This window comes from Pipra filicauda, unplaced genomic scaffold, assembly GCF_003945595.2.
Source record: "Pipra filicauda isolate LSUMZ 115617 unplaced genomic scaffold, ASM394559v2 scaffold1080_size65607_pilon, whole genome shotgun sequence".
Classification (NCBI taxonomy): domain Eukaryota; kingdom Metazoa; phylum Chordata; class Aves; order Passeriformes; family Pipridae; genus Pipra; species Pipra filicauda.
Window position 1 is genome coordinate 34,842 of NW_024103519.1, and position 18,781 is coordinate 53,622.

General features: G+C 70.5%; 5 protein-coding genes across 6 annotated transcripts in view; 1 reads left to right on the forward strand and 4 right to left on the reverse strand.

Annotated features, from left to right (window-relative positions):
- PPOX (protoporphyrinogen oxidase) overlaps positions 1–2,781 on the reverse strand; it is an 8,761-nt gene extending 5,980 nt beyond the window's left edge. Inside the window, exons 1-4 of the mRNA XM_039380494.1 lie at positions 2,634–2,781; positions 1,897–2,031; positions 1,052–1,167; positions 31–163 (exon numbers count right to left, since the gene is read on the reverse strand). Coding sequence (XP_039236428.1) covers positions 31–163; positions 1,052–1,167; positions 1,897–2,031; positions 2,634–2,720 — 471 coding nt within the window. The 5' untranslated portion in view covers positions 2,721–2,781. The remainder of the gene's footprint in view (positions 1–30; positions 164–1,051; positions 1,168–1,896; positions 2,032–2,633) is intronic.
- A 533-nt stretch (positions 2,782–3,314) lies between these two features.
- On the reverse strand, positions 3,315–9,721 carry USP21 (ubiquitin specific peptidase 21). Of its 2 annotated transcripts, none has more exons than XM_027728086.2 (14): positions 9,658–9,721; positions 8,599–8,654; positions 7,681–8,507; positions 6,008–6,067; positions 5,214–5,337; positions 4,999–5,110; positions 4,763–4,900; positions 4,603–4,667; positions 4,406–4,509; positions 4,231–4,317; positions 4,068–4,146; positions 3,857–3,964; positions 3,581–3,695; positions 3,315–3,487 (listed from the first exon to the last, which is right to left on the reverse strand). In XM_027728086.2, the coding sequence occupies exons 3-14, from the start codon at positions 8,497–8,499 to the stop codon at positions 3,397–3,399; spliced, it is 1,902 nt and encodes a 633-aa protein (XP_027583887.1). In that variant the 5' UTR covers positions 8,500–8,507; positions 8,599–8,654; positions 9,658–9,721; the 3' UTR covers positions 3,315–3,396. The 2 variants fall into 2 exon arrangements, with proteins under 2 accessions (XP_027583887.1, XP_027583888.1); XM_027728087.2 differs by having other exon boundaries at positions 8,595–8,654.
- A 233-nt stretch (positions 9,722–9,954) lies between these two features.
- UFC1 (ubiquitin-fold modifier conjugating enzyme 1) lies at positions 9,955–12,309 on the reverse strand. The gene is made up of 6 exons (XM_027728071.2): positions 12,153–12,309; positions 11,768–11,835; positions 11,049–11,112; positions 10,893–10,969; positions 10,416–10,506; positions 9,955–10,128 (listed from the first exon to the last, which is right to left on the reverse strand). The coding sequence occupies exons 1-6, from the start codon at positions 12,273–12,275 to the stop codon at positions 10,057–10,059; spliced, it is 495 nt and encodes a 164-aa protein (XP_027583872.1). The 5' UTR covers positions 12,276–12,309; the 3' UTR covers positions 9,955–10,056.
- Positions 12,310–13,040: 731 nt separating this feature from the next.
- On the reverse strand, positions 13,041–14,165 carry LOC113991601 (apolipoprotein A-II-like). Its single transcript, XM_027728067.2, has 2 exons — positions 13,955–14,165; positions 13,041–13,313 (listed from the first exon to the last, which is right to left on the reverse strand). The coding sequence occupies exons 1-2, from the start codon at positions 14,161–14,163 to the stop codon at positions 13,196–13,198; spliced, it is 327 nt and encodes a 108-aa protein (XP_027583868.1). The 5' UTR covers positions 14,164–14,165; the 3' UTR covers positions 13,041–13,195.
- A 1,585-nt stretch (positions 14,166–15,750) lies between these two features.
- Positions 15,751–18,740, forward strand: TOMM40L (translocase of outer mitochondrial membrane 40 like). The gene is made up of 9 exons (XM_027728062.2): positions 15,751–15,932; positions 16,454–16,521; positions 16,605–16,697; positions 17,298–17,399; positions 17,492–17,597; positions 17,708–17,830; positions 17,938–18,014; positions 18,097–18,199; positions 18,293–18,740. The coding sequence occupies exons 1-9, from the start codon at positions 15,845–15,847 to the stop codon at positions 18,430–18,432; spliced, it is 900 nt and encodes a 299-aa protein (XP_027583863.1). The 5' UTR covers positions 15,751–15,844; the 3' UTR covers positions 18,433–18,740.
- The last annotated feature ends 41 nt before the right edge of the window (positions 18,741–18,781 follow it).

Genomic DNA, 18,781 nt, shown 5'->3' on the forward strand with positions numbered 1-18,781 from the left:
GGGGGGGTCATCAGCCCCCCCCAGACCCACCTCGGGGCCGAAGCGGCGCCGGGCGAAGCCGTGGGCGCTCTCGTCGGGGTCTGTGCCCGCCGGGGTCAGCAGGTCCCGCAGCCCCGCCCAGAGCAGCGCCCGCGAGAAGGGGGGCACGGCCCGCACGAGACCCCTGGGGACACGGGCAGGTCAGGGGGGTGGCACTGGGGGCACAGAGGGTGTATAGGGGGGCACAGACAGCAGGAGACCCCTGGGGACACGGGGGGGTCAGGGGGGTGGCACTGGGGGATATTGGGGGGGCACGGACTGCAAGGAAAGAAAAAATTCCCTGGGGACCACGGGGGGTCAGGGGGGTGACCACTGGGGGGTATTGGGGGCACGGGGACTGCCTGGAGACCCCTGGGGACACGGGGGTCCAGGGGGGTGGCACTGGGGGATACTGGGGGGCACGGACTGCATGAGACCCCTGGGGACACGGGAGGTCCAGGGGGGTGGCACTGGGGGCACAGAGGGTGTGGGGGGGGGCACAGACAGCAGGAGACCCCTGGGGACGGGGGGGGTTAACGGGGGTGGCATTGGGGGGGCACAGCTCACAGGAGACCCCTGGGGACACAAGGGGGTCAGGGGGGTGGCACTGGGGGCACAGGGGGTGTATGGGGGGGAGCACAGACAGCAGGAGACCCCTGGGGACACGGGGGGGTCAGGGGGGTGGCACTGGGGGATATTGGGGGGTACAGCTCATAGGAGACCCCTGGGGACATGGGGGTAGTCAGGGAGGTGGCACTGGGGGCATGGGATGTGTATGGGGTGGCACGGCCCGCACAAGACCCCTCGGGGGTCAGGGGGGTGGCACTGGGGGCACTGGAGGGGTATTGGGGGGCACAGCCCACACAAGACCCCTGGAGACATGGGGGGAGTCAGGGGGTTGGCACTGGGGGCATGGGGGGTGTATGGGGGGCACAACAAGCAGGAGACCCCTGGGAACACAGGGGCGTCAGGGGGGTGGCATTGGGGACCGGGGGGGTATTTGGGGGGCACGGGGGGTTCAGGGGGTCCCTACCCCAGCCCCGAGGGCAGGCGGTGCAGGGCCCCCCCGCAGAACAGGAAGCGGTTCCGGGAGGCCGGGTGGTCCCCGGGCACGGGCAGCACGTCCCTCCCCAGCCCCAGCTCCGACACCTGGAGGATGGGGGGGATTTGGGGGGGCTCAAACACAGCCCAGCACCTACAGAGGGACCCCCCCAGAGCACTGGGGACCCCAAAACCCACCCAGGAAACCCCCAGAGCACTGGGGACCCCCAGTACCCACTCAGGGACCTCCCCAGACCACTGGGATCTCCAACACCCACCCAGGGACCCCTCAGACCATTGGGCCACTGGGGACCCCCAACACCCAGTCAGGGACCCCCCCAGACCATTGGAGACCCTCAGCATCCACCCAGAAACCCCCCAGACCCCAAAAACCTGCCCAACCAATACCTCCCGAAACTCCAGCCCCCCAGGACCCCTCTGGCACCCCGAGCCCAGCCCCAGGGACCCCCCAGACCACTGGGACCCCCAACACCCACCCAGGGCCCTCCCAGAGCACTGGGGACGCCCGACACCAACCCAGGAAACACCTGGACCAATGGGACCCCCAACACCCACTCAGGGACCCCCCAGACCATTGGGACCCCCAGCACCCACTCAGGGACCCCTCAGACCATTGGGACCCCCAACACCCACTCAGGGACCCCCCCAGGCCATTGGGACCCCCAACACCCACTCAGGGACCCCTCAGACCATTGGGACCCCCAACACCCACTCAGGGACCCCCCCAGGCCATTGGGACCCCCAACACCCACGCAGGGACCCCTCTGGCACCCCGAGCCGAGCCCTGGGGACCCTCCCCGAGCCCCCCCCCCGTACCATGTGCAGGGTCTCGGCGCCCACCGCGCCGTGGGGACGGACCCCCCTGGGCCCGTGTTCAAACACGGCCCCCTCGGGGGTCTGGGTGCTCTGCAGCCACCCCCCAAAACGGCCGCTGGCCTCCAGCAGCACCACCTGCGGACCCCCAGAGACCCCCCCCCCCCAAAAATGTCACCACGGGCACCCCACGGCGGCGGGGGGTCCCGGGAGGAGGAGGGTGGGAACGCCGGGGGGGGGCCCCGGGGGGAACAGAGGGCCGGGATGGAGTTTTGGGGTCCCAGGGAGAGCGGGGGGTCCCGGAAGGCTGGGGGGGGTCTCCGAAGGAATGGAGGTCCGGGGGGGGAAGGTTGGGGGTCTCAGGGGGAGAGTCTGGGGGTCCGGAAGCCTGGGGGGGGGTCCACTCCCCGAAGTAGGTAGGTCCGGGGATGGTTTTTGGGGTCCCACCGGGGAAGAAGCTGGGGGGGGTCTTCGAAAAGGTGTTTTGGGCGGTCCCCCCCGAAGGGAACGAGGTCCCGGGGGGGAAGGTTGGGGGTCTCAGGGGGAGAGTCTGGGGGTCGCGGGGGAGGCTGGTGGGGGGGGTGTCCTGGGGAGAGCTGGGGGTCCCGCAAGGCTGTGGGGGTCCCGGAGGGAAGGGAGGAGCGGAGGGGGAGTTCGTGGACGCCGGGTGGGAATTCGGGGGTGCCGGGGGTAAGTTCGGGGGGTCGCGGGGGAGGTGGGGGGGGGGTGTCTCCGCTCACCTTGGGCGGGCGGGGGGCTCGGACGAGGTGGTAACAGGCGGCCAGGCCGCTGATGCCGCCCCCCACCACGGCCACGGTCGGCGCCATGAGGGGACCTGGGCCGGGGGGGGGTCAGCGGGGTCGCCGGGACCCCCCAGACCCCTCCGATCCCCCCCCAGCCCGGCCCCGCGACCCCCGGAGCCCCCCCCGCACCTCTCCCGGCGTCCCCAGCGCAGGCCACGCCCCCTCCGTCCCGATAAGGGCATGAGGCGGGGCCTCTGGAGGCGGCTGGCCAATAGGAAGGCGCCGTGCGTTGATGGACAGGCGCGGGAGCGCGCCATGGAAGTAAACCACGCCCCCGCCCTTTGACCACGCCCACTATATCAACACCGATCCCATTGGCCGCGCCCCTGACATAGAAACCACGCCCCTTCTGATAATGGCCACACCTCCTGTAATTAGATATTGACTTACAAGCCCCGCCTCCTTCCATGACCACGCCCTCTCCCTTTAAACCACGCCCGTTCTTCCACTAGCCCTCCCACAAGCCCCGCCCCCACCCGTAGCCCCGCCCCTCCCGCTCCCCAAAACTCCGCGTTTTTCGTACTTTTTTTAGTAAATTTATTCACAAAACCCCCCGGGGCCGCGCGGGCCGCGGCCGAACCGCCCCCCGCGCCCCCCCCTGCCACGGGGGCCGGGGGTCCGGAGGGGTAGGGGGGGGGGGGCAGGAGGGGGGTCACACCCACCCCCCCCACCCCCTCCCAGCGCGGGGGTCCCGGGGGGCTCAGGGTCTGCGGCCGGGGGGCTCCTCCAGCTCGTAGAACAGCACGTAGCCCTCGCTGGACGGCACCTGGTTCTCGCTGATGGGGGACACGCTGCCGGGGGAGGGGGGACACACACCCTTAGCCCGGGTGGGCGGTGGGCACGGGGGTGGTTGTGCCCGGGTGGAGGGGGCAGGGGGCACTCACCGGGAGTCGTTGTAGACGCGCCAGCCCGCGGGGTCGCGGCAGAAGGCCGTGTAGTGCCCGTAGTGGACGCTGCCCGAGTGGTTGCACAGGGCGTACAGGCTGTACACGGGGCTGCCTGCGCCGGGGGGGGCACACGGGGGGGGGGCTCAGCGCTGCTTTCCCCCCCCTCCCCGAGCCCTGGCAGCGGGCACGGGACCCGCAAGTGCCTTTGCTTGCCCTGTGCCCCCTGTCCTGCCCCCTCCCGCCCCCTCCCCGCCCCTTCCCCGCCCTCCTCACCCGCCTTCTCGCTGGCGAATTCCCGCAGGTTGAGCTGCTGCAGCGGGAAATCCACGAACACGGAGCATTTCTTGATGGAGTAGCGGGTGGTGGAGAACCGGTTCAGGTCTTGGGGAGGGGAGGGGGGGCGTCAAGGCAAAGCTGGATGGAGGAGTGGATCCCCCCCCATGCCCCTCCCCATCCCCAAATCCCGCGGCTTCCCGAAGGATACGGAGCACCAGGATCCGGGGGAAGCGCTGGATCGTCAACTTCTTGGTGCTCCGCGTGCGCTGCCGGCACTTGTCACACACCTGAGGGGAGGGGACGGTGAGGGGGGGCGGCAGGGGGACAAACTTGGGGTCACAGAGGGGGGGTCCCCCTCTCCAAGCTCTCACCGGGGCGTTCTCCGAGTCCAGCTCCTCCTCCTTGGTGAAGAGGCTGAAGCAATCGTGGAGAGAGACCTTCCCCCCAGCAAAGCTTTTCTGGAGGGGCAGAAGGTCAGAGGGCACTTTGGGGGGGCACCCAGGGGTGTCTGGGGGGGGGCTCTGGGGGGCTGCACCCCACCCTTACCTTTGGGATGGGCAGCGACAGGTCGCAGAAGACCTCGAAGGTGGTGGAGCGGTACCCGCAGGCCTGGCACTTGAGGCAGCTCTTCAGCTGCCCCACAAAGAGGTCTGGGGGGCAAGAGAGGGGTCAAAGGGGGGGCCACCCCAAGAGGTTTGGGGGGGTCTCAGGGAGGGGGAGTGACCCCCACCCCCAGCGCTCACCCACGACCTTGCTGTCCTCCCTCTCCAGGTAGCGCTTCCACATCTGGTTGGCGCGTTCGTCGTCGCTGCGGGGGGAGGTCGAGGAGGGGGGGGTCAGCCCCAAAATCGGGGCTCCCTCCCCCCCCTTCTCACACACTTCCCCCCCCCCTCCTCTCCTCACCTGAGCGTTTCGGGGTCCTCCAGGGCGGGGGCTCTCCGTGTGTCCGACAGGATGCTGGGGGTCCGCCGGCCCTTGCGGTTGATCTCCACGTGCAGCCGGTCCATGAAGAACTTGAGGAATTCCTGCGCGTCCTGCTGGCTGGGGGGGGGGGACACACACACACAGGGACACGTCGGACCCCCTCTGCCCGACCCCCCAAAGGTGTGAGGGGGGGTAGGGGGGGGTGATCCCCTCACCTGTAGCCTGTGAAGGAGGGGACGTATTTTTGGAACACGGCCTTGAAGCGCCCGGGGTTGACGGGCTCGGAGGAGTCCGGGTGCCAGAGCGCCGCGATGACGTCAGCGAAGGCTGCGGGGACAAGGTGTGTGTGGGGGGGGGGGGACACGGGTCTCAGGGGTTATGTAACCCTTCCAGGGAGGTCCTGAGGTTTTTTTTAGGGGGTCTCTCCCACCTTCTGTGAGCTCCTGGGGGGCCCTGGGGCCGGGGGGCTGCTCCTGCTGGAAGTCCCGGCGCAGGCAATAGTCCCGCAGGGGTTTGGTGCTGCTCAGGCACTGCAGCACCGCGTTCATGAAGCACTGGGGGGGGACACAAGGGGATGGTGCTGGGACTTGGGGGGTCCCCAGGGGTCCCCTTGGGGTGTCCCCCACTGTTTCAGGCACCCTTGATTATATTGTGGGGTGGGGGGGGATCCTCGGGGATGTGACATCCCTCCCAGCGGGACGGGACTGCGGAGGAACAGCCATGGAGAGACCTGGGGACCCCCAGGTGACCCCAAAGGGACCCCGAGGTGACCCCAAAGGGACCCCGAGGTGACCCCAAAGGGACCCCAGAAGACCCCAGGGGACCCCAGATTCTTTGTTCACCCCAGGACAGTGGGAGAGGAGGGTTGAGGGCCACGGGGACTGTGCTCTAGGACTGAGGGTCCCCAAGGACATGATGTTCCCAGTGGGACAGAACCGTGGCCACCATGAGCCTGGAGGACCCCCAGGTGACCCTAAAAGGATCCCAGGGGACCCTAAATCCTTCGTGCAGCCCAGGACAGAGGGAAGGAGGGCTGGGGACCACGGGGACTGCGTGGGGGGGCTGGGGGAGCTCTGGGCACGTCACAGCCCACCAGGACGGGACAGCAACACCACAACAGCCACGAGCCTGGGGGGGACCCCGAGGTGAGAGACCCCCCACAAAATCCCTCCCACACCCAGCACGGAGAGCCAGCAAGGTCTGGCGGCCACGGTGGCCACTTACCGTGTTGCCTAAATTCCTGAGGCCCACGTGGCCCGAGCCCAGCAGCAGCGAGTGGTGGGTCTGCGGGGACACCGAGTGACACACGTGAGCCGCGTCCCCCCACCCGCGACCCCCCCGGTCCCCCCTGGCCCCCCGGACCTCGCCGGTGACCAGCAGCAGCCCCATGACCGCCGTGTGCACCACGGACTCGGCGATGTCGGCGCTGCCCCGGCCCGGCAGGTCCCGCCGGGGGAGGAGGGAGCGCTGCAGCTTCCTGGGCAGCTCCACCAAAGTCGCTCCCTGCAGCCCGGGCATGGCTCCGGATGGCACTGCCAGGGTCTGTCCCCCTCGGGAATGTGGCACCGGGGCCGCTGCGTCCCCTCGCCCGCCTCCCCCCCCCCCCACAGCGCCCTCAGCTCATTAGCTGATCCGATTCCCCAGGGCTATTCTGGGGAGGCTCATCCCGGGGGGGATTAATTAGCCCCGGGACCGCCCCCGGGGGACAGCGGGAGCCGCTCGGAGAAGGGGTGAGGAGGTAAACACCAACCCCCCCCCACCCCAAAACCAAACCCCGCCGCCAGGGAAGGGTGGTGGGGGCTCAGCGGGGCTGTGGGACCCCCCGTGGCACCGCTGGGGACACGCCACGGGGGGTCAAACCTGTCCCCCCCGGGGGGGATTTCAGGGATCCCGATCCTGATCCCAACACGTGGCCGGGCAGGTGGTGGATGGGGATGGGGGGGGGGGACGGATACGGAAACGGGGATGGCACCGGCCACCTCTGGTCCCCCCAGAGCCACAGGGGTGGCACTGGCAACCCTCGGTCCCCCCCTCGAGTCAGAGGGATGGCACTGGCCACCCTGGAGCTGCGGGGGACAGCACTGGCCACCTCTCAGTCCCCCCAGAGCCACAGGGGTGGTACTGGTCACCACCAGCCCCTCAAAGCCACAGGGATGGCACCGGCCACCCTCGGTCCCACCAAAGCCACAGGGGACAGCATTGGCCACCCCTCAGTGTCCCCAAAGCCACAGGGATGGCACCAGCCACATCTGCCCCCCCTGGAGCTGTGGGGGTCCCCAAAGCAGGACTGGGGCAGGGAGAGTTGAGACCACCAGCACTGTCCCACCCTGGTGGGGCCACTGACCCCACAGTTAGGGACACTGGGAGGGTCTCAAGGCTGGGGACACCCTGGGGGTCTCACTACGTCCCCATGACCCCCTGGTGACCCCCAGGGTGTGCCATCACATTGTCTTGATCAGGGACACCTTTGGGGTCCCACCACATCCCCATGGCCCCTTAGGGACACCCTGGGGGTCCCAACACATCCTCACGACCCCCTGGTGACCCCCGGGGTGTCCCATCGCATCCCCTTGACTGGGGACACCCTGGGGGTCTCGCCATGTCCCCATGGCCCCTTAGGGACACTCTGGGTGTCCTGCCACGTCCCCATGACCCCCCGATGACCCTCAGAGTGCCCCATCACATTCTCCTGACCAGGGATACTCGGGGGGGTCTCACCACATCCCCTTGACTAGGCAAACCCTGGGGGTCCCACCACATCCCCATGGCCCCTTAGGGACACCCAAGAGATCCCACCACGTGCCCCCTGCCAGGCCACCCAAGGTATCCCCCCACGGCCCCATTCCCTGCCCTGGGCACACCCCGGGGGTGCCCCCCGTGCCCCCCCCATCTCTTACAGCAGCCGCCTTGTCCTCGTTCCTGCCGCTGCCGGGGCTGCCGGGGCCGTACGGGGCGGGGTCCGGGCGGGGCCGGGGGCCGCCCTCGGGCGGCCGCACCGACAGCAGCAGCGGCGGCGGCACCGGCGCCACCGGGGACGAGACCCCCGCGGCCTTCCCGTCCTGCCCGGGGGGGGCCACGGCGACCCTGCGGAGCGAGGAGCTCCTGCGCAGCGCCAGCGCGCCCAGGGGGTGCCCGCAGTCCCGCAGCACCAGCCGGCTCAGCGCCACCGCCACGTCCTCGGCGCGGGTACCACCGGTGCCACCAACGGCGGTGACGCCGCCGCCGCCGCCGCCGCCGCCGCCCTGGCTCAGGTCGCCGATGCTGATGGACTTGGAGCGGGCCAAGTTGCTCCGGCGCCGCTCGGCCGCGCTGGGCAGCGAGAAGGAGGCGCTGCCGGGCACCGCCGGGGCCCCCCCGGGCACCCTCACGCCGTGGTCGCCCTTCACGGGGCCCCGGCGGCCCCCCGGCCCGCGGGGGGGGGCGGCTGGGGGGGGGTCCCCGCGTTTGGCCGCCCGGCCCCGCTCCGGATCCAGCTTCTTGGGCCCGCGGGGAGGGGGTTCTTCGGGGGGCGGCGGCGGGGGCGGCCGGGGGGGCAGCAGGCGCAGTTTGGGGGCCGGGGACAGCCCGTTGGGGGCCGCATGGCGCTCCTGGCTCAGCGCCCGGTGCCCACCGCTGGGCAGGCGGGCACCCCCCGCCCGGGGCTGCGCCGTCACCACGGCGGTGCCCGCGGCGGCGTCCCTGGCGCGGCCCAGGCGGTGCTCCGAGGCCTGGGGCATGGCGGGGCCTGCGGGGACACGGGGAGGGTGTCACGGGGGGCAGCGGGATGGGAGGGGGGCAGCGGGGAGGGCAAAGAGGGGCGGGGGGCACTCACCGACCTGCTCACAGCCCCCCGCGCCCGGCGGCCGGACACAGCGTCCCGTCGGCGGGGGCCCTGCAGGATTGGGGGGGGGACAAGGGGTCAACGGGGGGGTTGGGAGGAACCCCAGGTTTGGGGGGACACCCCTAGACCGGTGCCAGGCTCCTGGGGAGTCATGGAAAGGTTTGGCATGGTCGGGAGCTCCGCCCACCCCAAGCCGGGTGCTGCTCCCCAGGGGGGTGGGACAGGGAGAAAAGGGGGGATCCCCAGGCCCCCTCAATGAGCCCCAGGGACCCCCCAGGCTCGGGGGGACCCTCGACCCTCCTCACTGAGCCCCAGGGACCCCCCAGGCTCGGGGGGACCCTCGACCCTCCTCACTGAGCCCCAGGGACTCCCCAGGCTTGGGGGGACCCTCCGAGGTCCCTCCTGGGGGGATGTTCAGTGCCCCTCTACCCCCACAGCCCCCCGGCCCTGTTCCCTAACTCATCACCACGGCCCACCCTCCCCTCCCGCCGGGGCCTTGCCCGCTACCCCCCTCCCAGTCCGGGGATCCCCTCCCGTGGGATTCCCGCTGCCCCCGACCCCCCGCAGCCCCCAGACCCCCTCAGGCCTTGTCCCGCCTCCATCACCCCTCTGGGCCCTGCCCCGCACCCTCCACCGGGGCCCAGGGTGCCCATAGGGGGGGTGTCCGTTACCCCCGAGCCCCCCCACCCCCGTAGCCCCTCCAGGACCCCCCCCGAGTCCCGCAGGCCTTGTCCTCCCTCCATCCCCCCGGTCCCCCCCCAGACCCACCGGGGCCCTGCCCCGCACCCTCCACCAGGCCCCAGGGTGCCCACAGGGAGGGTATCCGCCTCCCTCGAGAACCCCCGGCCCCGCAGCCCTTCCAGGACCCCTTCGAGCGCCCCAGGCCTTCTCCCCCCTCCATCACCCCGGTGCCCCCCCACCCCCCGGGGCCCTGCCCCGCACCCCCCACCCGCCCGCTGGGTGCCCATAGGAGGGGTGCCCGTTACCCTCGAGCTCCCCCCAGTCCCGCAGCCCCCCCAGGACCCCTCCCGGGCCCCCCCGGGTCCCCCCGCACCTCCCGCGGGCCGCCATGGCAACAACTCCCGCCGCACCCGCCGCCATCTTTGTTCCTCCCTTGCCCGGCCCCGCCCCCGGCGGCCTCACCGCCCGCTCTGCGCATGCGCCGCCCCCCGCGGTCACGCCCCCAACCGCCGACGTCGCCATGGAAACCGCGCGGCGTCTTAAAGGCGCCGCGCCCGCGACTGCCGCGGGTGTTATTGTAGGGTCGCGCGCGGCGGGAGGACCCCCCTACACCCACACCGCGGGTGTGGGGGACCCCGCGACACCCCCAGGACAATAAACGGGGGCAAAGTCAGGGCTGAAATGTTTATTGGGGAGCAGCAGCGAAGCGGCGGGGGAGGGGCGGGAGCAGCTGGGGAGGGGGTGGGGGGCACCCGAACCCCCCCCTCCTTGGTCACTTGTCCTTGTGCTGGATCATGCCTTTGGCGATGAGGTCGGGAATCTCCACGGCCAGCCAGGGCCCCAGCTGTGGGGACAGGGGGGACCCCCGGGGGGGGAGCACCCCCGCTCTGTGTCACCACCCCACCTGCCCGCCATGGGGGACACCCCCACCCTGTGTCACCCCACCCAACGAGTGCCAGCCCCCCCACAATGTCAGATCCTCTCCCCTCAGTATCACCCCCCACCCACCTCCAGGGGTGACACCTCCTACAGTGCCCCCCTCCTGGTGCCCCTCCATGGGTGACACCCCCCAATGTCCCCTCCCGGTGCCCCTCTAGGGGTGACACCCCCCCAATATCCGCCTCCGCTCACCCCCAGGGCCATCAGATGGGCCAACCCGAATTTGGGGACGTTCCTGGCCCAGAGGGGCTTGAAATGGTCACTCAGGCAGATCTTGCCCCCCCTGGGAGGGTAAAAAGGAGCTGTCAGACCCCCCCTCCAGGTCCCTCCATTCCCCAGGAACCCCCCCCAGCCCTGAGACCCTCCCCAGGACCCCCCAGCCCCAGAACCCAACTCCCCAGGACCCCCTTGGCCTCATGATCCCTTCCAGGACCCCCCCCTCAAAATCTGGGCCCCCTCAGGACTCCCTCCCTCTCAGGACTCCCTCCCCAGCCCCAGGACCTGCCCCGCCCCCCCCCCCAAACCTCCTGGCGTCAGGATCTCCTGCAGGACCCCCTCCCTGAATTCTGGGCCCTCCCCCGGGACCCCTTTGGCCTCAAGATCCCCTTCAGGACCCCCCCCCCCGAATTCTGGCCTCCCCTCAGGACCCCCCCTCTCCCCAAATCCCACCTGTACATCTTGGCCGTCTTCCCGTCCAGCTCCGGGATGGCGATTTCGGGGGCGGTTCCAGGGTAGGTCACCGGGATCTGAGGGGGTCCAGGGGGGTCTCAGCAACCACCAGACCCCCTCCCCAACCCCCACTCCCCTCCACGACCCCCCCCTCACCTCAAACTCGATGGCAAACTCGTACTTGAGCAGCTCATGGATGTACCAGCACCTACCGAACCACCTGAGGCACAGGGGGGGGAACAGAGACCCCCTCAGTCCCCAGGGACCCCCCCCCAATCACCAAAGCAGCCCCCTCCAGACCCCCCCTGTCCCTCAGTCCCAGGGACTCCCCCAAACACCAGAACAACCCTCCCAGGGCCCCCTCAATCCCAGAGACCTTCCCAATCACCTGAGCAGCCCCCCCAGGGCCCTCCCATGTCTCTCAGTCCCAGGGACCCCCCCCTTCACCAGAACAGCCCCCCCAGAGGCCCAGAAACCCCCTCAGTCCCAGGGACAACCCCCCCATCACCAGAGCAGACCCCCAAGGACCCCCCCATATCCCTCAGTCCCAGGGACCCCCCTAATCACCAGAACAGCCCCCCCCCAGGCCCCCCCATGTCCCTCAGTCCCCAGGGATCCCCCCCTAATCACTGCAGCAACACCCCGAGGGGCCCCCCCAGCCCCTAAAACCCGGGGACACCCCCCCGGGTCACCAGAGCAGCCCCCCGGCACCCCCTCCGGGGCTGGGACCCCCCCCTCCCTCAGAGTGGTCTGGGGAGGGGGGACACCCCCGGTGTGAACCCCCAGATCCCCCCCCCCCGGTCGCCCCGGGCGTTGGGGGTCCCGTGAGCCCCCCAGGGGTGGGGGGGGGGTCCCGGTGCCCCCCTTGGACCCACTTGGTGCCCTCGGGGTTGGACTCCAGGCGGAACCAGTCGTTGTCGGCCCGTTTGTTGTTCTCCACGTACTGGGGAGGGGGGACACGCGGGGGGGTCAGCGGGGGGGGGCACCGGGAGCGGGAGGGACAGCGAGGGGGACACGGGGAATGGGAGGGGGGTATTGGGGGGGCACTGGGGGTCATCAGAGAGAGGGACAGCGGGGGGGGACATCGTAGATGAGCTGAGGGAGTACAGGGTGGCGTTCAGGGGAGTTGGGCTGGGGGGAAAACCTGGGAGCGACACCGAGGGGGCTGGGGGGGGACCGCGAGTGATCGGGTCCGGGGACGGGGGGAAACCGGACGGGGGGCGCACACCTGGGGAGAGAGGGGAGGGGGCCACGGCTGACCTGTATGAGCGCCCGGTACTCCTCGCGCAGCCGCTCAACCCAGCCCTCGCGGTCCCGCGGCCCCGCCGGCGCCCGAAGCAGCGGCAGCTCCGCCACCGCCCGACGCGCCGCCGCCTCCGCCATGGCCGGGCCACGCCGCCATCACACACCCCCGCCGGAAGTGACGTCGGCCGCCGCCGAGCCCCGCGCCGCCATCTTGGGGAAGGGCCGGGGGGGGGGGGGGGGGGTGCCGCCATCTTGCGTAAGGGCACGCTCGGCCGCCGCCGCCATGTTTGGTGCTGGCAGGGATGAGGCTGTGGGGGCTCCGATGCCCTTGTGCCCCCCCTCCCAACGGCTGTAGAGACACCCACACCCCCCCAGAATCAGGGATCCCCCCGCAGCCTCAGGAACCTCTCCTGAGTCCCAGGCGCCGCGGGTGGGGAGATGCTGCCATGTTGACTAAGGGCACGCTCGGGGCGTGGCGCCGTCGCCGCCATGTTTAGTGCTGGCAGAAATGAGTTTGCGGGGACTCAGCTTCGTTCGTGCCCCCCCCCCGCCAACAACAACACCCTCCCGGGGGGGGTCCCACCGCCCCAGGGACCCCCCCACAGCACCAGGGACATCCGCCAACCCCACTGACAGACCCCCCCAGCATCAGGGGCCCCACCCCATCATAGCCCCAGAGACCATTCCATAGCCTCAGGGACCCCCCCAACAGCCCCAGGGACGCCCCCCAGCCTCAGGAACCCCTCCAGTCCCCCTGACAGCCCCCCACAGCCTCAGGGACCCCCCCGTCTCACTGACAGCCCCCCCCAGCATCAATGACAACCCTCTTCCCCCCAGCAGCAGGGAGCCTCCACCCCAGAACCAGGGACCCCCTGGTTTTATTGGGGGGTCCAATCCCACCACGAGGGGCTCAGGCTTTTATTGGGGAGCACAATGCCACAGTGGTGGGCTCAGGGCTTTATTGGGGGTCCATTGCCCGAAGGGTTCAGTGATGTATTCGGGGGTCCCATTTACGGGCTCAGGGCTTTATTGGGGGCCGTGCCCGGTGGTCTCGGCCCTCAGGCCTGCCCCTCGCTCTTGCCCAGGTCCAGCAGGGACGAGAAGAGCCCCAGGACGTTGCTCTTCAGCTCCTGTGCCAGCGGTGCCAGCTGCTTGTTGGCCCTGTCCAGGTACTGCCTGCGGGACGGGGGGCTGTGAGCAGGGCTGGGGGGCCTGGGGGGGTCCCCAGCCCCCCAGCTCCCCCAGGGAAGTGGAGTCTGGGGCCTGGGAAGGGAAGGAAGGGGGATCCAGGGGGTCCCAGGGTCCAAGAAAAGGGGCGTCTGGGGTCTGGGAGAGGAGGGATGGTCTGGAAAGGGGGAACGGGGGGGGGGGTGTTGGTGCAGGATAAGGGGGTGCAGGAGGGTCCTGGAGGTGGGAGGGGGGGGGTACAAGGGGGTCCCTGTGTGTGGAAATGGGGGTTCAGGGGGTCCCAGTGCCGGATAAGGGGGTTCAGGGAGGTCCTGGTGCTCAGGAATGGGGGTTCAGGGGGTTTCCCATTTCCAGGAATGGGCATTCAGGGGGGTCCTGGTGCCAGATAAGGGGATTCAGGGTGGCCCAGTACCAGATAAAGAGCTGCAGGGGGATCCCAGTGCCAGATAAGGAGGTGCAGGGGGATCCCAGTGCCAGATAAGGGGGTTCAGGGGGTTCCTGGTGCCAGATAAGGGGGTTCAGGGGGGTCCTAGTGCCCGGGTCAGTGTGTTCAGGGTGCCCCTGGGGATGGATACTCGGGCTGGCCCCCCGGGATGGGCCCCCCCGGGATGCCCCCCACACCCCCGTACTCGGCCTGGCTGCGGAGCTGCTCCGCCTGCAGCTTCTGGGGCAGCTCCCGGGTCATGAAGTCGCTCAGGGACTGGAAGTGGCGGCTGAAGAAGTCGGTGGCTTCGGGGGCGGCTTCGGGGGTGTCACCCTCGGGGGCCTCCCGTCGGACCAGGGCGGCCCCGAGGTGGGCACAGAGCAGGAGCAGGAGGGCGACCAGGGGGGCTCTCATGGCTGGGGGACGGGGGGGGACACGGGGCTGGGACATGGTGGGGGAGGGACCCCCAACTCCCAGTCCTGACCCACCCATGGCAGGGGTGGGACCCCCACAGGAGCTTCCAACCCCCCTATCCCACCCCATCCCAGCCCCACAGGGCCTTCCAACCCTACCCTGGCCCCACAGGACCTTCCAACTCCCCATCCCATCCCATTCCTAACCCATGGGGCCTTCCAATCTCATCCCACCCCATTCCACCCCATCCCTGACCCACAGGACCTTCCCACTCCCCATTCGACCCCACCCCGGCCCCACAGCCCCATCCCATCCCTGACCCACAGCATGGATGTCCCCTCCCTGCCCCATCCCTGTCCCATGGCCCCATTCCTGCCCCACACCCCCCTCTCCAGCCCCACCCGTGTCCCATCCCTGCCCCACAGCCCCATTCCTGCCCCATGTCCCCCTCCAGCCCCATTCTCCCCCCCCTTTCCTGTGCAAAACTCCCCTCCAGTCTCATCCCACCCGTCTCCCACCACATCCCACCCCATTCCAGACCCTACACCCCCGTGCCACCCCCTCTCACCCCCATCTCACCCCATTCCTGACCCCACACCCCCCATCTCATCCCACTCCTGACCCCACACTCCCCTCCCCGTTCCCCCCCCAGCCCCCGCTCACCTGTTCAGGGGCAGGTTCAGTTTTGGGGTCGCCCCTCGGCCCCGTTTATATCCCCCCGCAGCCCCCGCCCCCCCGGCTGGGCAAACACTGCGGGGCCGAGGGGACATCGCGGGGGGGCCCCTTGTCCCCCTCCCACCCCCGGGCTGTCCCCGTGTCCCCAAGGGCGGGGCGGGGGGGGACGCGATGGCCCCGCGGGGTTGGGCTGGGGGGCGAAGGTCGTCGCCCACCGTGTCACTGACCCTCGACCCCCCCGTGGGGGGACAGCGGGGACACCCCGGGCTGGGGACAAAGGGCGGGTGGTGGTGGCAGCGGGGACAAGAGGGCGGAGTCCCCCCTGGGCGCCGAGGGGCCCTGCCAGGACAGGGATGGGGACAGGGACGGGGGGGACAGGGATGGGGACAAGGGACAGGGACATGGGGAAGGTCCTGCGTGGGGTTGGGGGCAGAGGGGACACAAGGAGGGGACGTGAGGGACACGTGGGACACGGCCAGGAGGGGACGGGGAGGTGGGGAGGGGACAGGGGGACACGAGGGGACCAGGGATGTGGGGAGGGGACACGAGGAGGGACATGGGACAGAAGTGGGTTTTGGGGCAGGGGGGACATGTGACAGCAATGGGTTTTGGGACCGGAGTGGATTTTGGAATGGGGGGTCCAGATATGTGGGGAGGAGATAGGAGGGGACACGGGCCATCCAGGGATGCGGGGAGGTGACACAGGGGGGACATGGCGGGAGCAGTACACGCGGTGGGAGCGCGGGGAGGGGGGACGGGCAGGAATTGGGGACACGCGTGACACACGTGGGGGGGGGGCGGAACGCGGCAGCCCCGGAACGTCTCCGCGCGCGGCCGCGGGTCCCCTGAGGGGTCACATTCCACAGCAGCCCCGCCCCCCCGCTCGGCCAATGGGGCGGCGCGCTCTGCCCTCAGCCAAGATGGCGGCGGTGCCCCCCGTGAAGCCGCTCCGGGCGGCACCGCCCGCGGCCGCGATGGCGGCGGGCGGGGGGGGCCCGTAGGGGCCATGGGGAACGCGACCGGTCGGGCCCCGCGGCGGGGGGAGCCCCGCGGGAACCCCGGCAGCTTCGACGAGCTCCACCGCCTCTGCAAAGGTGCGCCCGGGGCACCGCGGCCACCGGGGAGGGGGCGCACGGCGCGGGTGAGGGGTCACCGGGGGTGGGGGACACTGGGGGGCATTGAGAGAGGGGGACACTGGGGGGCACTGGGGGCATTGGGGGGGACACACTGGATTTGAGGGGGCACCGGAGTTGGGGGGGATACCGGGGTTGAGGGGACACCCGGGGGGGGCACCGTGGGTGGGGGGTATTGAGGGGGGGACATTGGGAGGCACCGGGGGGCACCAGGACTATGGGGACACCAGGGAGGGGGGTGACACTGGGGCTGAGGGCACACTGGGGTCACGAGGGGTACTGGGGGCCAACAGGGTGTGGGGGATACCGGGGGTGGCAGCTGTGTCCCAAGGGGGGCTGCGGTGTCCCCAGGGGGGGCTCTGGGTGTCCCCAGGAGGTGACAGCCCTTTCAGGGGGGGCTGTGGGTGCCCTGGGGGGTGACAGCGGTGCCCTGGGGGGGTGACAGCCGTGTCCCCAGGGAGGTGACAGCCCTGTCTCCCCAGAGGTGTTCCCGCCGCAGATGGAAGGGGTGAAGCTGATCGTCACCAAGACCCTGAGCAGCCACTTCCAGGTCAGGGTGGGGGACACAGGGACTGTGGAGGGGGGGCTGTGACCCTCCCCCGGGCTGTCCCCTGACCCCCCCTGTCCCCACAGGTGACACACACGGTGCACATGAGCACCCTGGGCCCCTCTGGGTACCGCTTCAATGCCACCTTCGTGGGGGACCGGCAGCTCAGCCCCACCGAGGTGACAACGCGGGTGGCACTGGGGTGGCCCCGGGGTCCTTGATGGCTTGGGGTGGCCCCAGGTGACCCTGGGACGGTTGGTGATCCCATATCCTGAGGGTCTTGGGTGACAGGTGGTCCTGGGGTGGCGGGTGGTCTCAGAGTGGCTCTGGGTGGTCTCAGGGTGGTGAGTGACCCCAGGGTGGCCAGTGGCCTTGGGGTCATTGGTGGCCTTGGGATTCTGGGTGGTCCTAGGTGACCCCAGGGTGGTTGATGGCCTTGGGGTCATTGGTGGCCCTAGTGTTGTGGGTGGTCCCGGGTGGCCCTGAGGTGACCCCAGGGTGGTTGGTGGCCTTGGATCATTGGTGGCCTCAGGGTCATTGGTGGCCCTGGGGTTGTGGGTGGTTGCAGGTGACCCCAGGGTGGTTGATGGCCTTGGGGTCATTGGTGACCTCAGGATCATCGGTGATGGTGATGCCCCACAACGGGAGCGTTTGGGTGACACCAAAGTGCCACCAGCCCAGATGGGGACATTCCCTCCCAGCCCAGCGCTCCCAGCCAGGGCTGGGAGGGGGTGTCCCCGTCCCCCCTGACCCCCCCCTTCCCCCATGGTGTCCCCAAGGTGTTCCCCACCCTGGTTGGGGACATGGACAGCGCCGGGAGCCTCAACGCGCAGGCCCTTCACCTGCTCGGAGAGCGGCTGCGGGTCAAGGCCGTGTTCCAGGTGAGCCTGGGCGGGGTGGAGGGGTCACACCCAGCCAGGGGGGTCTCTAGCGACCCTCCCTCCCCCCCCCCGTGTCCCCTGTGCCCCCGCAGAGCCACCAGGCCAAGTTCGTGACGTGGCAGTTCGACGGCGAGTACCGCGGCGACGACTGCACGGCCACGCTCACGCTGGGCAACCCCGACGTGCTGGGCGGCTCCGGTGAGCTGGGAGGGGCTTCCCCCCCCCCTCACCTTCCTCCATAACCCCCCCGTGGCCCCCCCCCTCCCCGCCACGCTGAGCCCGGGCCGTCCCCCGTGCTGTCCCCGCAGTGATCGTGGTGGCCCATTTCCTGCAGAGCGTCACCGCCCGCCTGGTGCTGGGGGGGGAGCTCGTGTACCACCGGCGCCCCGGCGAGGAGGGGGCCATCCTCACGCTGGCGGGCAAATACACGGGTAAGGGGGCACCCCGGGGGGGATGCCACCCCTCCCTACAAGTCTGGGGACACCCCAGCACTCCTGTCCACCCCCCCCCCACCTCGTGCTGTCTGTCTCTGTTGCAGCCCCTAAGTGGGTGACGACGCTCAACGTGGGCTACGGGGGGGCCCACGCCAGCTACTACCACCGGGCCAACGAGCAGGTGGGTGCCCGCCACGGTGTCCCCACGGTGCCCCCACGGTGTGCCCGTGCCCCCCTGACCTCTGTGCCCTCCCCTCACCCAGGTACAGGTCGGGGTGGAGCTGGAGGCCAACACGCGGCTGCAGGAGACGACCTTCGCCTTCGGGTACCAGCTCAACCTGCCCCGCGCCAACGTCGTCTTCAGAGGTGGGCGAGGCCCCCCTTATCCTGGATGGCACCCACTCTGTGCCCCCCTCCTGGTGCTCACCCCCCTCATCTCGTGCCCCCCCCCCCCCCCAGGGCTCCTGGACAGCAATTGGAGCGTGGGGGGGGTGCTGGAGAAGAAGTTGCCCCCCTTGCCCGTCACGCTGGCCCTGGGCGCCTTCCTGAACCACTGGAGGAACCGGTTCCACTGCGGCTTCAGCGTCACCGTGGGCTGAGGGCACGGGGGGCACAGTGGGCACGGGGGGCACGGGGGGCACTGTCCTGCTCAGGGAGCTGCCGGGCCTGGCCCCGGGGGGGCCACAGGGACGCCGCGGCCTTGGGGACACCGTGTGACAGCACGGGGGGGGGCCCGTTGTCCCCCGTGCCACCGTGTGGGGGTGGCTGCTGTGGGTCCCTGGGTGGGGGGGCCGGGGGTCCCCGTTGTCCCCACGGTGCCACCCGGCCGTGCCTCAGTTCCCCCCCCCAGGTGACACACGGGCTGGCTCCGGGGGGGCCTGGTTAAATAAAGGAGCTTTACTCTGTCCCCCGTGGTGGCACTTGGGGACCGGGGGGGCACCGCCCCGG

Excerpts from the sequence above, each read along its gene's own strand:
- UFC1 (XM_027728071.2), bottom strand. The coding sequence starts at position 12,275 with ATGGCGGAGGCGGCGGCGCGTCGGGCGGTGGCGGAGCTGCCGCTGCTT. Across the intron at positions 10,970-11,048 it reads AGTTTGCCATCGAGTTTGAG|ATCCCGGTGACCTACCCTGG; the intron begins GTGAGGGGGGGG and ends GGACCCCCTCAG. Across the intron at positions 10,129-10,415 it reads CCCATCTGATGGCCCTGGGG|CTGGGGCCCTGGCTGGCCGT; the intron begins GTGAGCGGAGGC and ends CTGTCCCCACAG.
- TOMM40L (XM_027728062.2), top strand. The coding sequence starts at position 15,845 with ATGGGGAACGCGACCGGTCGGGCCCCGCGGCGGGGGGAGCCCCGCGGG. Across the intron at positions 16,522-16,604 it reads CCCTGAGCAGCCACTTCCAG|GTGACACACACGGTGCACAT; the intron begins GTCAGGGTGGGG and ends CTGTCCCCACAG. Across the intron at positions 17,831-17,937 it reads GCTGGCGGGCAAATACACGG|CCCCTAAGTGGGTGACGACG; the intron begins GTAAGGGGGCAC and ends TCTCTGTTGCAG.
- LOC113991601 (XM_027728067.2), bottom strand. The coding sequence starts at position 14,163 with ATGAGAGCCCCCCTGGTCGCCCTCCTGCTCCTGCTCTGTGCCCACCTC. Across the intron at positions 13,314-13,954 it reads CAGCTCCGCAGCCAGGCCGA|GCAGTACCTGGACAGGGCCA; the intron begins GTACGGGGGTGT and ends CCCGTCCCGCAG.
- USP21 (XM_027728086.2), bottom strand. The coding sequence starts at position 8,499 with ATGCCCCAGGCCTCGGAGCACCGCCTGGGCCGCGCCAGGGACGCCGCC. Across the intron at positions 5,111-5,213 it reads CCCCCAGGAGCTCACAGAAG|CCTTCGCTGACGTCATCGCG; the intron begins GTGGGAGAGACC and ends TTGTCCCCGCAG. Across the intron at positions 3,696-3,856 it reads ATTCGCCAGCGAGAAGGCGG|GCAGCCCCGTGTACAGCCTG; the intron begins GTGAGGAGGGCG and ends CCCCCGGCGCAG.